Source organism: Alosa sapidissima, chromosome 15, assembly GCF_018492685.1.
Source record: "Alosa sapidissima isolate fAloSap1 chromosome 15, fAloSap1.pri, whole genome shotgun sequence".
Taxonomy (NCBI): Eukaryota; Metazoa; Chordata; class Actinopteri; order Clupeiformes; family Clupeidae; genus Alosa; species Alosa sapidissima.
This window is the reverse complement of record NC_055971.1, coordinates 8,084,034-8,095,977: the sequence shown is the minus strand read 5'-3', so window position 1 is coordinate 8,095,977 and position 11,944 is coordinate 8,084,034. Positions and strand designations below refer to the sequence as shown.

Sequence of the window (11,944 nt, the reverse complement as noted above, 5' to 3'; positions counted from 1 at the left end):
GAAAGGTTTCCACATGTCATATCTGTCTGAGAACATGACCCTAATGACTCTAGAATATGACCCTTATGACTCTAAAAAATGACTTTGATATGGAACACAACACTGGAAAGCTGTCTTGACTTTGCCAAAACCTCTCATGCTCTCTTGCATTTGCTGACCCAGGAATTAGCCTTCTGTCTCTGTGTTAGGATAGCATTCCTGGATAAATGAATCATTTAGGTTCCAGAAATTATGACTCTAAAAACATTGACTTTGATATGGAAAACAGCACTGGAAAGCCATAGCAAAGCTGTCTTGACTTTGCCAAGTCCTCTCGTGTGTGTGTGCTAACCCAGATATTATCCTTCTGTCTGGGCGTTAGGATAGCATTCCTGGGTAAATGAATATATGTAAATGATCGGCGCATGCTGAATTCCTCCAGGGCCAACACTGACCTTCTATTCACACTGGCATGGTTAATGTCATCTATCACTTACAAACATGCATCACTCACTGAAATCTGTGATGGAATGGAACCTCGGTGAGGTTGCGCCATCTCCGCACAAGTTTTGACACAGTTAGCCATGAATGCAATAACAGACTGTCAGAGATGGCCTGAAACAAGCTGAGACTGAAGGCTGGTGTGTTCTGTTTATATTTCTCATGGTTCAGTGCAGGAAACATTACACTTGCAAATTAGTGTGTATCTAAAACTATACTATAGGTATTATTGTTGGTTTAATTATTGTACCTATGGTCAGTCAACCAGAGCATTTAACCTTTTTTGAAAGAGCCGTCCTTGCCAGGTAACAGAATGTATGTTTATACTGTGGCTGCAGTGTAACATTTAATGTGGTTATGCTATGGTTAAAAATAATCTTGCTGTGTTTTTGTGTGGGACAGAAGGCAGATGGGACGTGCAACACCAACTTCAAAAAGACCAAAGACCAAGAGCAGGTGATGAAGGCTCTAGAGGACTTTGTGGATGGGAACATGCAGATTCTGGTAAGTCTTAGTGGCCCAACCAAGTCTGATTTACAATAATGTACACAGCATGAATACAGGTGGAAAGAATTCAACTCTGAGAGACAAAGACCACATTGTTCTGAAGGAATTGTGAAACAAAACAAAGCAAAACAAGTTCCTTGTCAGTTATTAACTTAGCCCTTTCCCAGAGGTGCATACACTGTAGTGTCTGTAGTGATTTGCCTGTTGTAAAAGCTGCAGGGTCATCTTAAAATCTGCTCTGAAGTATATGTTGGGGGAGGAGGGGTGTTATGGAGTGTTTGTGTACAAGTATATGTGCACAGGTGTGTTTTGCACAGACATTGACTATGTCTCTGGTGTCTGCAGAGAACGTATCTCCAGAGACTGGAGGAGCTGCGCTCAGTGTTGGAGACGTCAGAATTCTTCAGGACCCATGAGGTAAGATTTTAACACTGCACAGAGGACTCATGCACCCTTAAAGCTAATGGTATGTGCCAATGTATGTAGACAAAGCTTATGTTGTTGACCAAGATGGTCTTAAGTCTTCCTAAGTCTGGATTGGTTTATACTGTAAACTTGGCGATCTAAAACGCATGATCACTGGCAAATAGCTTAAATACATTCAGGGGTTTGTCCAGTCCACATTTGGGGTGGTTTTGTTATCAGACGTCGGGCGCTTGGTGCAAAGGCAGTTCTTATGTTTCTTAATCAGTCATGGGTGTGTTTTTGGCGTAACATCCTTTAAACCAATGAAAATGACATCTGTCATTCCCTTTAACAGCAGCGCAACTTTAAACAGACATCAGTATTTTGATGGTGCGAGATCTGCACTCTTCTGTTATTTGAACTCATAGGCAAAGTGAAAGTAACTTCACCGTGGTGTCATAGTTAACAACAGGAGATGGGAATAAGCTTTGCGTCGTGATATGAATACAATTTGCTCTGCGCTTTAGATCACCAAGATAAAGCCCTATGAGTTCAACCCCATTTTAGTCACCATTCTGTTATGATTTACTTCATGGTAGTGTTATTGATCCAGGACCAACAACCAAGTCTTTATATTGTGGATTTACACAAACTTACCGTAAACTACATCAGTCTGATGTAGTTTCTCCTTTAACCCTTAGAACCCGATTGACGCAAAGTGAGTCAAAAAACACACCCTTTCTTCTCTGTCACATTGCTCCGGAACCGTTCATCGCAGCGAGATGAAACCTTTATTGCGTTACAGAGCAGAAGTGGGGCTTTCCAACGAGACTACACACTTGTCTGTACGATCAAATATGCGTTCACCTGCGCACCCATTACTCTCGTTTGAATTACTCGCGAACCCGTGATCGCATAGATATGGCAAGCATATCAGATGAAAGAGGAGACACAGGGCTATCTACTGGTACCATGTATATCGATCTTTCTGGCTTATAAAAACAGACGATATGACTGCAAAATAATAACGTCATGTACACAAGCCAATGCTGCACACTAATTACTCTCGTTTGAATTACTCGCGGACCCGTGATCGGATAGATATGCCACGCATGTCAGATGAGAGAGGAGACACAGAGCTATCATTTGATACCAAGTACATCCTTCTGGGTTATAAAACAGACGAAGTGACAGCAAAATAATAACTTCATATAGCTGGACTTACCCCACGTTTTTGTCTGTTTTTGTGGCAAAGCATGTTTATAATCCAACGCTATCGTGTGTTTCTCTATGGCAAAGCATGTTCATAATCCGGTTTTGAGATCCTAGCAAATTCCTGCATGGCATCCCATTCAAGGCTCATATTGCATCCCAATTTGTTTAACAAAGAAACACCTTTTTGCCTTTACTTTGTTCATGGCAATGCAGTAATAAGTTGAGAATCATTATGAGTGCCTACACCATAGCCACACGCAGGCTAACACGCAAACTCGGGTTAAGTCAGGTCAGATCAGTTCGTGTCACAGATATGGAGGGCAGAAAGGTCATTTTTCATCACTAAATAAAAAATGGCATTTATTTCCGTAAATCACACACCACATATTTCTGTAAATTGCTCAGCCCCAGAGTATCCCTCCAACATGGCAATTATATTGCCTGATTCAGGACAGTCTGCCCTACACACACGTGAAATGCACGTAGAGCTATGAGCTTGCTGTGGTGAGATACATGTCAAAATATAAGAATTTTTATAATACGCTTTTTGTATTTTAATTCTTTAAAAATCAAAATAAAATCAATGCTATTACCAATACATGAAATGAATAGCCTAGACTCTGCTGAAAAAAACAATATATAATATGTGTGTGTGGCACTTGCAATGACCAGAATAAATCCTTACGAATAAAGGTAGTGAAAATGCCCTAAAAACAGCTTAAGGGTTAATCACTTAAAGGAGAGCTCTAGCTCAAGATTTTATTTCAACTATCTGTCCTCGAAAAGGCTATTCAAGAGGAAGTGTGTATGGATTGGAACTGTAAAGTAAACTGCTTATTTGACGCTGACACAGCAAAACAAGAGTTATCTAAAGTGCTAACATGGAGAAGATTCCTACAGATATATGCATTTGTTCGAGGAAACTTTTTTTTTTTTTTTTTAATACTGTGGACTCCTCATGTTAACTTCATCTGGACAGGCCTGACCCCTCTCTTGTGTCTGCAGGTGGTGGGCAGCTCCCTGCTGTTTGTGCATGACTCCTCTGGGCAGGCGCGCGTGTGGATGATCGACTTCGGCAAGACCGTGCCGCTGCCCCCCGCCACTCACTCTGGACCACCGCACGCCTTGGCAGGAAGGCAACCGCGAGGACGGCTACATGTGGGGCCTGGACAACCTCATCCACATCTTCAGTGCCATGCTGCCCAGCTCTGCCTCCAAACCCTGAGGCCTCCACCCCCCCCCCCCCCCCACCACCACCACCGCCACCACCTCCTCCCACCGCCACCACCTCCTCAGCCAAGGCAGGCTGGTTAGAAATCCTAATCTCCCAGCTGGATCAACAGCAACAGGCATTACACTGTGGACACTCAAGGGGAGGCAAATAAGAAGAAACCATGGTAGAGATGAAAAGAGGGGGGGGGGGGGGGGGGGATATGCTTGACCGCTTGTGCCTTACTCCTGGGAACATCCTTACACACACTGCCTATTAACTGTTTGACACCTATTTTGGACATGTAGGTTGACACTCGCCCTCCCACTGCCTTCTACAGACACTTTGTGGTGGTTCTCACCAGCACTGCTCTCTGGTAGTCTGCCCTCTGGTGGGGTGAAGAGAGAACACACTTAAATGCTCTGGCTGCCTTAGAGGCAACACAAACAGAAGTGACCTTAAGGAGAAGATGGACAACCGGAAGAGAGAACCTTTTGTTATGTAGAGACTCAACCTCTTTTACTTTTTTATATTACAGCCGAATACGCTACAACACTAGTGCACACTGGATCTTTTCTGGTGTATTTTTTTAATGTATATAATTGTATATTTAATTTTACTCTGCTTAAGAGCATATCCTTTTTTAGATGAGATTCTGCATGAAGAAGAATTTTCAAGCAGTTTTACACTATTGCTGTGGTTTCTCAAGTCTTTCCAAAACTCAAGTGTGAATCTGAGCTCTGTGTAACTAAGAGAAGTACCAGGCCTTTACTGGAAGAGGAACCCCTCAGATGAGGTCTTTTCAACTTACTGGTGTGGCACAGTCTAGCTGTTTAGGTGGGCGTTTACTTTCAGCAGCACTGGAGGTAACCAGGAAGTTACAGCCAGGTACTAGTGTGTCTGTTGGGATAGACCGTGTGAAAGAAGCACCACTGTTCAAGAAGATGATATCAGTGCTAGAGAGCTTGCTGCCTTAATCATGGCTCATAAATACCTCAGTTATAAGCCTACTATGTTAGATGCTGATTTGATTTCTCAGTAGCCTTAGCAGATAGCCCTTCAGTCTTCTTGAAGCGTTTGATAGAGGTGAAAACTGGCTCAGGTGAAAATGTCAGCTCTGAGGATCAGAATGTATTGACCCAGAACTAAATCTAAGCTACAGGACAAGATGGAACAAAACCTCAATCTACTAAACAGGGATCATCTGCCATTTTAGAAGCCTTAGAACAAATTTAATTAGGGTCTTACAGCAGTGTAGACTCCTTGGGAGAGTGGTAGTTTGTGGGTATCATATTTAACTGTACAGGCTACGTTAGGAAACATTATTGGTTGAACTACCATCTAGGTTTGCATATTATGAGCACTCATTGAATAGTTTTCTGGTTATTGGTGGATGTTCTACTAGGCTAAAGTAATTACCCTCTTAACGTGACATTCTTTTATTTATTCAGCTATGCAGTGGTCTTACAGGCTCAAGTCTGGCATAGAACTCAAGTCTCACTAAAACGGCACTATTAACTTTAAAACTGGAATGAACTTCTTTTGGCTGCAAGTGAAATATCTGTATATGGAAACAGTGGTCCTCCAAAACTGCAGAGTCATTTATAGACTGGACTGTTTTTTCTAATTTTTCTTTAATGTGCCATGATGCTGGGTATGTTTTCAGTGCAGTTTGATATATGTGCACTGGCTCTATGGGATCTATTCACAGTTCACACAGTCCTTCATTTGTTTTGCTGTCACGGCAGTCGTGGAACACCACTAAGACATTTACGGATCAATTTTTTTTTAATGGGACATGACGACCTTCTGCATGCTTGGCAGGGACAGAAGTTTGAATATGCTTTAGATATTAACAAAAATGTGTACCCCTCACACAGAGTTGAAAGATGTATTGCATAGCCAGCTCCAAGTCTTTTCAGAACTCCGTATGGATTTTCTTTTTTTTGCATTAGTTGGTCTGTCATGCAGCATTCCAATACTTGAAGATTGCCATTAACAGTCCTTAAACCAAGTCAAAGGAATCCTTTTTCATTTTACCATTTCTGTGCTTTGTACTTCTGTTCTCTTTTCCTCTGGAGCTGATGATGTATTGTTTACAAATGATGCTAAGTATTATATTTCTTATGTATCTTTACTGGTCGTAATTGCAATAAGTTGATTGTATATTTTCTATCAGAAACTAACCACAGACCTATGCTTTCTTTTTGACATTCCTGAATATTTTGGTGCAAGTTTAGAGGCTGGTGGTTGGCTGTATCGAGATGATTTGCACAAGTCTCAGTTAAGAGCATACTGAGCCTGGTTCTACTATCTCTGACTGCCAATGCAATAAACTGGAACCATAAGCTTTGCGTGGATTTCAGTTCATTCTAATACCACAATACAGGCACTGGTTGCCCTTCAGGAATTCAGACACATAATTATTGCTTTTTTGTCTCTCACAATTCTTCTGAAATATTTGGACTGCCATCTAGTGTGGCAACTAAGTTATCATTTGTTATATGGTGGTTGCCACCAGTCTTGTTATACATGTAGGTGCAGAAATCTGATTTATGGCATATGCTGTTTAGTGATATGTACTAAAAGACATCCATTTATGGAGATACGATTGTCAAAGGTGGGACTTTGTAGGCATATTTCCTTGTATTTTGAAAACCAGATGGACTTGGATTCCAACTTTTGTTACTAATTTAGTCCATCACATGAATAAAATGCCATTAATGTAATAAAACATCAGGAGTTAAGCCAACAGTTTCTTTTATGGGGGAAGGAGGGGGATAAATGCATACTGCCCTATTCATCAACCTCTTCAACAAACAATTAAAGGGACACCAGGCAAGCCTGATGCTTTTTCTCTACGAAGCTCCCCCTAGCGTCTACTGTATGTGTCGATTATGTGTGCGAGCCCTCGCTCGGTCTGAAGCTCTTTTCCTTTTCTTTGCATCATCTGTCAAGGGTTTTCGCTGCTTCTTCGCCGGCTCTGCCATTATACACACGTTTGCAACAATCGCTAGCGTGTCGTTAGCCTGGCTCTGTGCTGGGGATGCAGGATGTAAACTGATCCTGCTTCTCGCGATGTCTGAGACTTTGTGAAACTGAAGGTCGGCGGGTAGGATACACTGAACTTGCAAGCGGGATATTCTTCCTACAGGCAGTAGGGGTGGGTGAGAGAGTCTTCATTCGCCCTGTAATGAGTCATTTGACCATATACCGACTTACGAAGATGATTAATTAACATGAAAATGTTGCCGGATGTCCCTTTAAATCCTTGCATTTTAATGCATTTCGCAATGTACTTAGTGGGTCAAGGTCAGTTCAGAGGTTGAACTCTGGGGCTTTTCAACATACTTTTGTGATCTAGTTTTATAGTGTTCTGTTTTGTGATATAACATAATTTCCTATAATTAATCAAGGTTTCATTTTGCTACATTTCTTCAGCTATAGGTTAATATATTGGGGCGGGCTATGTGAATACATTTCTTTTCTTTATGATTAAACCACAATATGACTCTGATTCATTGGGCTATTGGACACTGCGTTTAATACCCGGGTGTTGTTAATACATGGTTTTGTTTAATTGGCATAAAGCACTGTCCTGTGGTTTATACAAAATGCAGCCAATACACAGCAAATTACTGTATTGCTCTTGTAGTGTTCTTTCACATCGTCACTTACTGAAAAACAAAATTTTTTGAATCCAAACCAATCAAATTAGGTTATAATCAATTCATTACCTCAGAATTGTCTTATTTCATTTCATTATTGAGGACCCTGGTAGAAGTCCGACCCTGGTCATTTCCCGATCCCACCCCATATCTCTCTCCTACTGCTTCCTGTCCTTTGTCAAAAATATGCTAAAAATACTTAAAATGTAGACTTTTTAGTTGAAGGCACGAATATGTTTTCAAAACAATACTATATGTAGAGTTTCGGCACTATTCACTTTGCATTAAACACTATTCACTGAAAGTGTTCTAATACACAGATTGAGCCCACAGATGTTAGAAAAAGACACCGGATATGTTGGATAGGTGAACATAGATCCTCCAATATTTATAAAATATACAAGACCACATCACTCTAATATTAGTCCAAACTTAGCTTTTTACTTTGAAAAAAGTATGTTCCACTAAATCTATGATGGTATTTGTTAATATATGATGCAGGAGGGTATTAAAACTATGAAACATTACTACTGCAACTTCTTTTGGGTTGAGTCTTTTTTTTTAGTTGACTGGACTTTCAGGAAGCTGGTATTTTGGTGTGGAGCAGCACCGCCTGGCCAGCCAATCCCATTTCCACACCACCAGGGGGTAGCACATAGCTTGTCCCATCATTTGCCCGCTGCGGATCCAACTCTCTGAGTTGCCGATTGCTTTCAGTCACAATTCCAAAGTTCCACAACTGATATCGTAGGCTTTTGCCCTGCTTGGCTAAAACATACACATCTTGCACACTATCCATGGACCACACAGGAGGGTCCCCCTCCCGAGGCATGAAGACCCAGGGAAGAGACGGGTCAGAGTGGAGCTGCCTGATGTCCAAACTGTTAATGGTCAAACCCACCAATATACCTAAGGGTCAGAGAAGTAAAACACATAAAAACTGGAGAAAGTAACAACCAGGGTGAAGTTTGCAATGGCATGTTTGGTGAATATTATACACGTAGCCAATCCATTTTGTACATGCATGACGGCACACTCCTGGGGTGCACCATCAGCCCAGTGTCTCACCTGATGCCGCTGCCCAGTGCGCTCGGTGACCACTGCGCTGACAGGGCTCATGGTTGAAGTCCTCGTCATATCTGTGACAAAGCTGTCAAGGCACACTGTGCAAAGGTGCATACTAATCTCATGGTCTAATAAGACATATTAACACAGAGAGACTCTCCAGGATACGGTATGAGAACAGGCTGTCCCTCGATGAGATGCCTCAGGATTCGGGGGAAGTTGACCCCATCCATTCCCCCTTTCAGAAGCTCTGCTTTACATCCACAGACCTCCTGTGCAAGTGAGGTCATGTCCTTAGCTGATGGGCAGATACACACACTGCGTTTTACAGTACTGCATTGGACCTTCTTCAGACATCTATTGTATAATGACATTTCTAGAATAACAGACCATTTAATTTGGCTGGTTGCAATAAGAAAGAAAATAATAATTCAGTGCATAGTGATTTGACAGTCTAATCATAGAGTGAACACATGAACAGGAGCAGCATGGCCAAATACATTGTTTTAAATGAACTGACAGACAAACAGAAAAATAATATCTCTGTGGAGAAGACTTCAAAAATGACCTCTATTAATGTTATTCACCTGAAAACATCTCCCCTTGCACAGTATAACCCTTTGTCAGTGCTGTTTGAACTACCACATCCATGGAAATGTTCCTTGCCGGCTGTAGCAATTGTGATGCCATCCACAAGGCCACTAAACCACACCTTGGGAGAAAAGTAGCAGTAACAGGGTGAAAATATGTATAAGCCAAAAAATTATAACTCAACCTCTGTCATTTCCAAAGGCTTATTTGACACTTCCGGACACTACGAAACGACATGCACTACGAAACAAAACCCCTTAATTTCACCCCTTATAAATGCCTGACTTTTGACCTTAAAACCTTTCTATAATTAAGTAGTTTTTAAATAGAAATAATGCATAGATTAAGGTTGATTAAGGAGAAAAGCCTGAATTTACCCCTTACTTTTTTGATTTTCCCTTAATTTCCCCCCTTAATCAAGGAATCCCTGAATTAACACCTTAAAATAAAATGAATTACCCCCTTAATCACAACAAATAAAGAGAACCCCTGACTTGACATCTTAAATGTAGATTAAGGGGTCACACCTTAATATGGCATTTTAGGGTAATATTAAGGGCCTGTTTTACAAATTAAGGGCCACTTAATATAAATGAAGGTTTTGGTATGTTTTCAGGGGTAATTTAAAGGAGAATTCCGGTGTGATATTGACCTAAAGTGTATTGAAACATGATACCGAGTGTGAACGTATGTCTCATAGCCCATCTCGACTTGTCCCCTGCACTCCAAAATCTGGCGCTAGTTAGCCGATGCTACCAACAACTTTTTCAGTAGTGGTGCTTCGGCATCGGGCTAGCCATGCAAATAAATCACTTTTTAATTTCTAAATTTCTAATTTACGAGGCTCAATGTATCTCCACACTTCATTGGTAGACTTCCTAGGGCCCTGACATTTAAAACGAGACATTGAGAACTTTGAAAAAGCACTGGTAGTTTACTTACAAGACGATTTATACAGACAGTATCTTCACGAAGTTTAACGTTTGCAGCCATCTTGAATTTAGTCACGATAAGTCGAGCAACGAGTAAGAATGAACAGGTATGATAAGGGATCAGATTCCAAAAATAATTCAGTGGAAATGCATGGATTCCAGTTTCTTCCAGTAGCAGCAACTGGAATCCATGCATTTCCACTGAATTATTGAAAAAGATGTTGGTAGCATCGGCTAACTAGCGCCAGATTTTGGAGTGCAGGGGACAAGCCGAGATGGGCTATGAGACATACGTTCACACTCGGTATCATGTTTCGATACACTTTAGGTCAATATCACACCGGAATTCTCCTTTAAGGTAAATTTGAGTACATCACGTTTCGTAGTGGTAAGAGGTTCATCAGAAAGCAAACAAGACATTCTGTTTCAGGTTATGCATAGCCTTGCTATATAAGGCCTTTTTGCACATGGCCACAAATGTCAGATACTGTAGCTACAATCTGTGAAGCATCTTACATAATGACTAGTGCACCATGATAAAGGAGAATAACATACTATGACTACTCACTGCGGACCATCCTGAATAAGAGAAGGCACATATTTGTTGAGCAGCAACCACTGTAGGTCTTTCCTAAAGCTAAACGAGAAAGACACAAGTTTGAGTTGTCAATGTAGTTTATAACCAATGTATGACTGCTTATGACCAAATAACTAATGATTGCTCAATGCTAGAGGAGCACAGTTAGGGAAATGTAATGGGTTAACTTGTCCCAAAGAAAGTGAATGAAAAGTTTACAGCAGTCCCAACTGCCACTTCTTAACAATAGAGGACATGTTTGACATTTGTAGAAACATGACCTATCCCCTTTAGAGGCCTGTTCATTGTATGTCCATGTGAATGCACGTATCCTACAGGACAAAGTCATGGACAACACCATCACTATCCCCTCTTAGCAAGCCACACTACATGTAAAGGTATTCACTCAAGGGTTCATTTTGATAGATAGATAGATAGATAGATACTTTAATGATCCCTAGGGGAAATTCACGATGTCTAAAAAGTGCAATGTATGGTCATCAATGTCAATTATCTCTCTCTCTCTCTCTCTCTCTCTCTGAATATACACGTACCCAATCTCCCTTTGCTTGAGAATGCACAGAGCCTCCTCATGGTCTCCCTCTACAGCGGGCCTTCCCTCAGCTATGGCCTGATAGAGCTTCTTTTTCCCGGGCACTGACGGTCCTGGCACTGTGGGAGGAGGTGGAGGTGGTGGAGGAGGCAGCAGTGGTGGTGGAGGTGGCAAATTGGGATGTTCCATTGACATACTATAAACACACACAAAAAATGTACATGTGCTGAAAAGTTCAGTCCCTATTAGATGAGAAAATAGGCTACTGTTGAAACATACAATGTTCAACTGTTTTCCACCAACCACTCCACCAGAAGCCCAAAGCAAAGTAGTCATTTTTTGACAATTGCTCAAAGTAACTTAGGCGTGCAATGGCAAATCACAATGGCTGAATAACACCATGTTTTGAAGGAAAACAACACACTTACGCTAATAACCTTGTCACACTGTATCACGTAGAAGCTAGACAAACACAAATACCGACTGGAAATGAAGGACCAAAGGGTTGAGTTTAGGACTAGCCAACTATTAAGGGGACGACTCCCAAATAAGGCAATATATGGGGGCCCATAGAAACACAACACTAAAAAGTCGTCGTCCTACTTTCATCGACATTAAAGAAACTCCCATTCGGAGATCGATATTCAGCTAACGGTAACAAACGCACACATTTAACTTCATTTCAACTCCAAACTATATATGACATTATGATCACATGTACGGAATAGCAGGGTTGTTATA

At 41.2% G+C, this 11,944-nt stretch overlaps 2 protein-coding genes across 2 annotated transcripts in view; one reads left to right on the top strand and one right to left on the bottom strand.

Annotated features, from left to right (window-relative positions):
• The window catches only part of itpkcb (inositol-trisphosphate 3-kinase Cb), a 22,682-nt gene extending 16,118 nt beyond the window's left edge, over positions 1–6,564 (top strand). Inside the window, 4 exon segments of the mRNA XM_042064612.1 lie at positions 793–984; positions 1,333–1,404; positions 3,613–3,711; positions 3,713–6,564. Of these exon segments, the coding sequence (XP_041920546.1) occupies positions 793–984; positions 1,333–1,404; positions 3,613–3,711; positions 3,713–3,832 (483 nt within the window). The 3' untranslated portion in view covers positions 3,833–6,564.
• A 435-nt stretch (positions 6,565–6,999) lies between these two features.
• On the bottom strand, positions 7,000–11,930 carry c15h19orf54 (chromosome 15 C19orf54 homolog). The gene is made up of 7 exons (XM_042063342.1): positions 11,632–11,930; positions 11,205–11,399; positions 10,642–10,710; positions 9,138–9,262; positions 8,719–8,848; positions 8,554–8,624; positions 7,000–8,394 (listed from the first exon to the last, which is right to left on the bottom strand). The coding sequence occupies exons 2-7, from the start codon at positions 11,396–11,398 to the stop codon at positions 8,063–8,065; spliced, it is 921 nt and encodes a 306-aa protein (XP_041919276.1). The 5' UTR covers position 11,399; positions 11,632–11,930; the 3' UTR covers positions 7,000–8,062.
• Between the last annotated feature and the right edge of the window lie 14 nt (positions 11,931–11,944).

What these genes read in the sequence shown, in the direction of transcription:
- c15h19orf54 (XM_042063342.1), bottom strand. Translation starts at nt 11,398, where the DNA reads ATGTCAATGGAACATCCCAATTTGCCACCTCCACCACCACTGCTGCCT. An exon ending in GCAAGGGGAGATGTTTTCAG is followed by an intron (nt 8,849 to 9,137) that starts GTGAATAACATT and finishes TCTGCCCATCAG; the next exon opens with CTAAGGACATGACCTCACTT. An exon ending in GGACAGCCTGTTCTCATACC is followed by an intron (nt 8,625 to 8,718) that starts GTATCCTGGAGA and finishes GCTTTGTCACAG; the next exon opens with ATATGACGAGGACTTCAACC.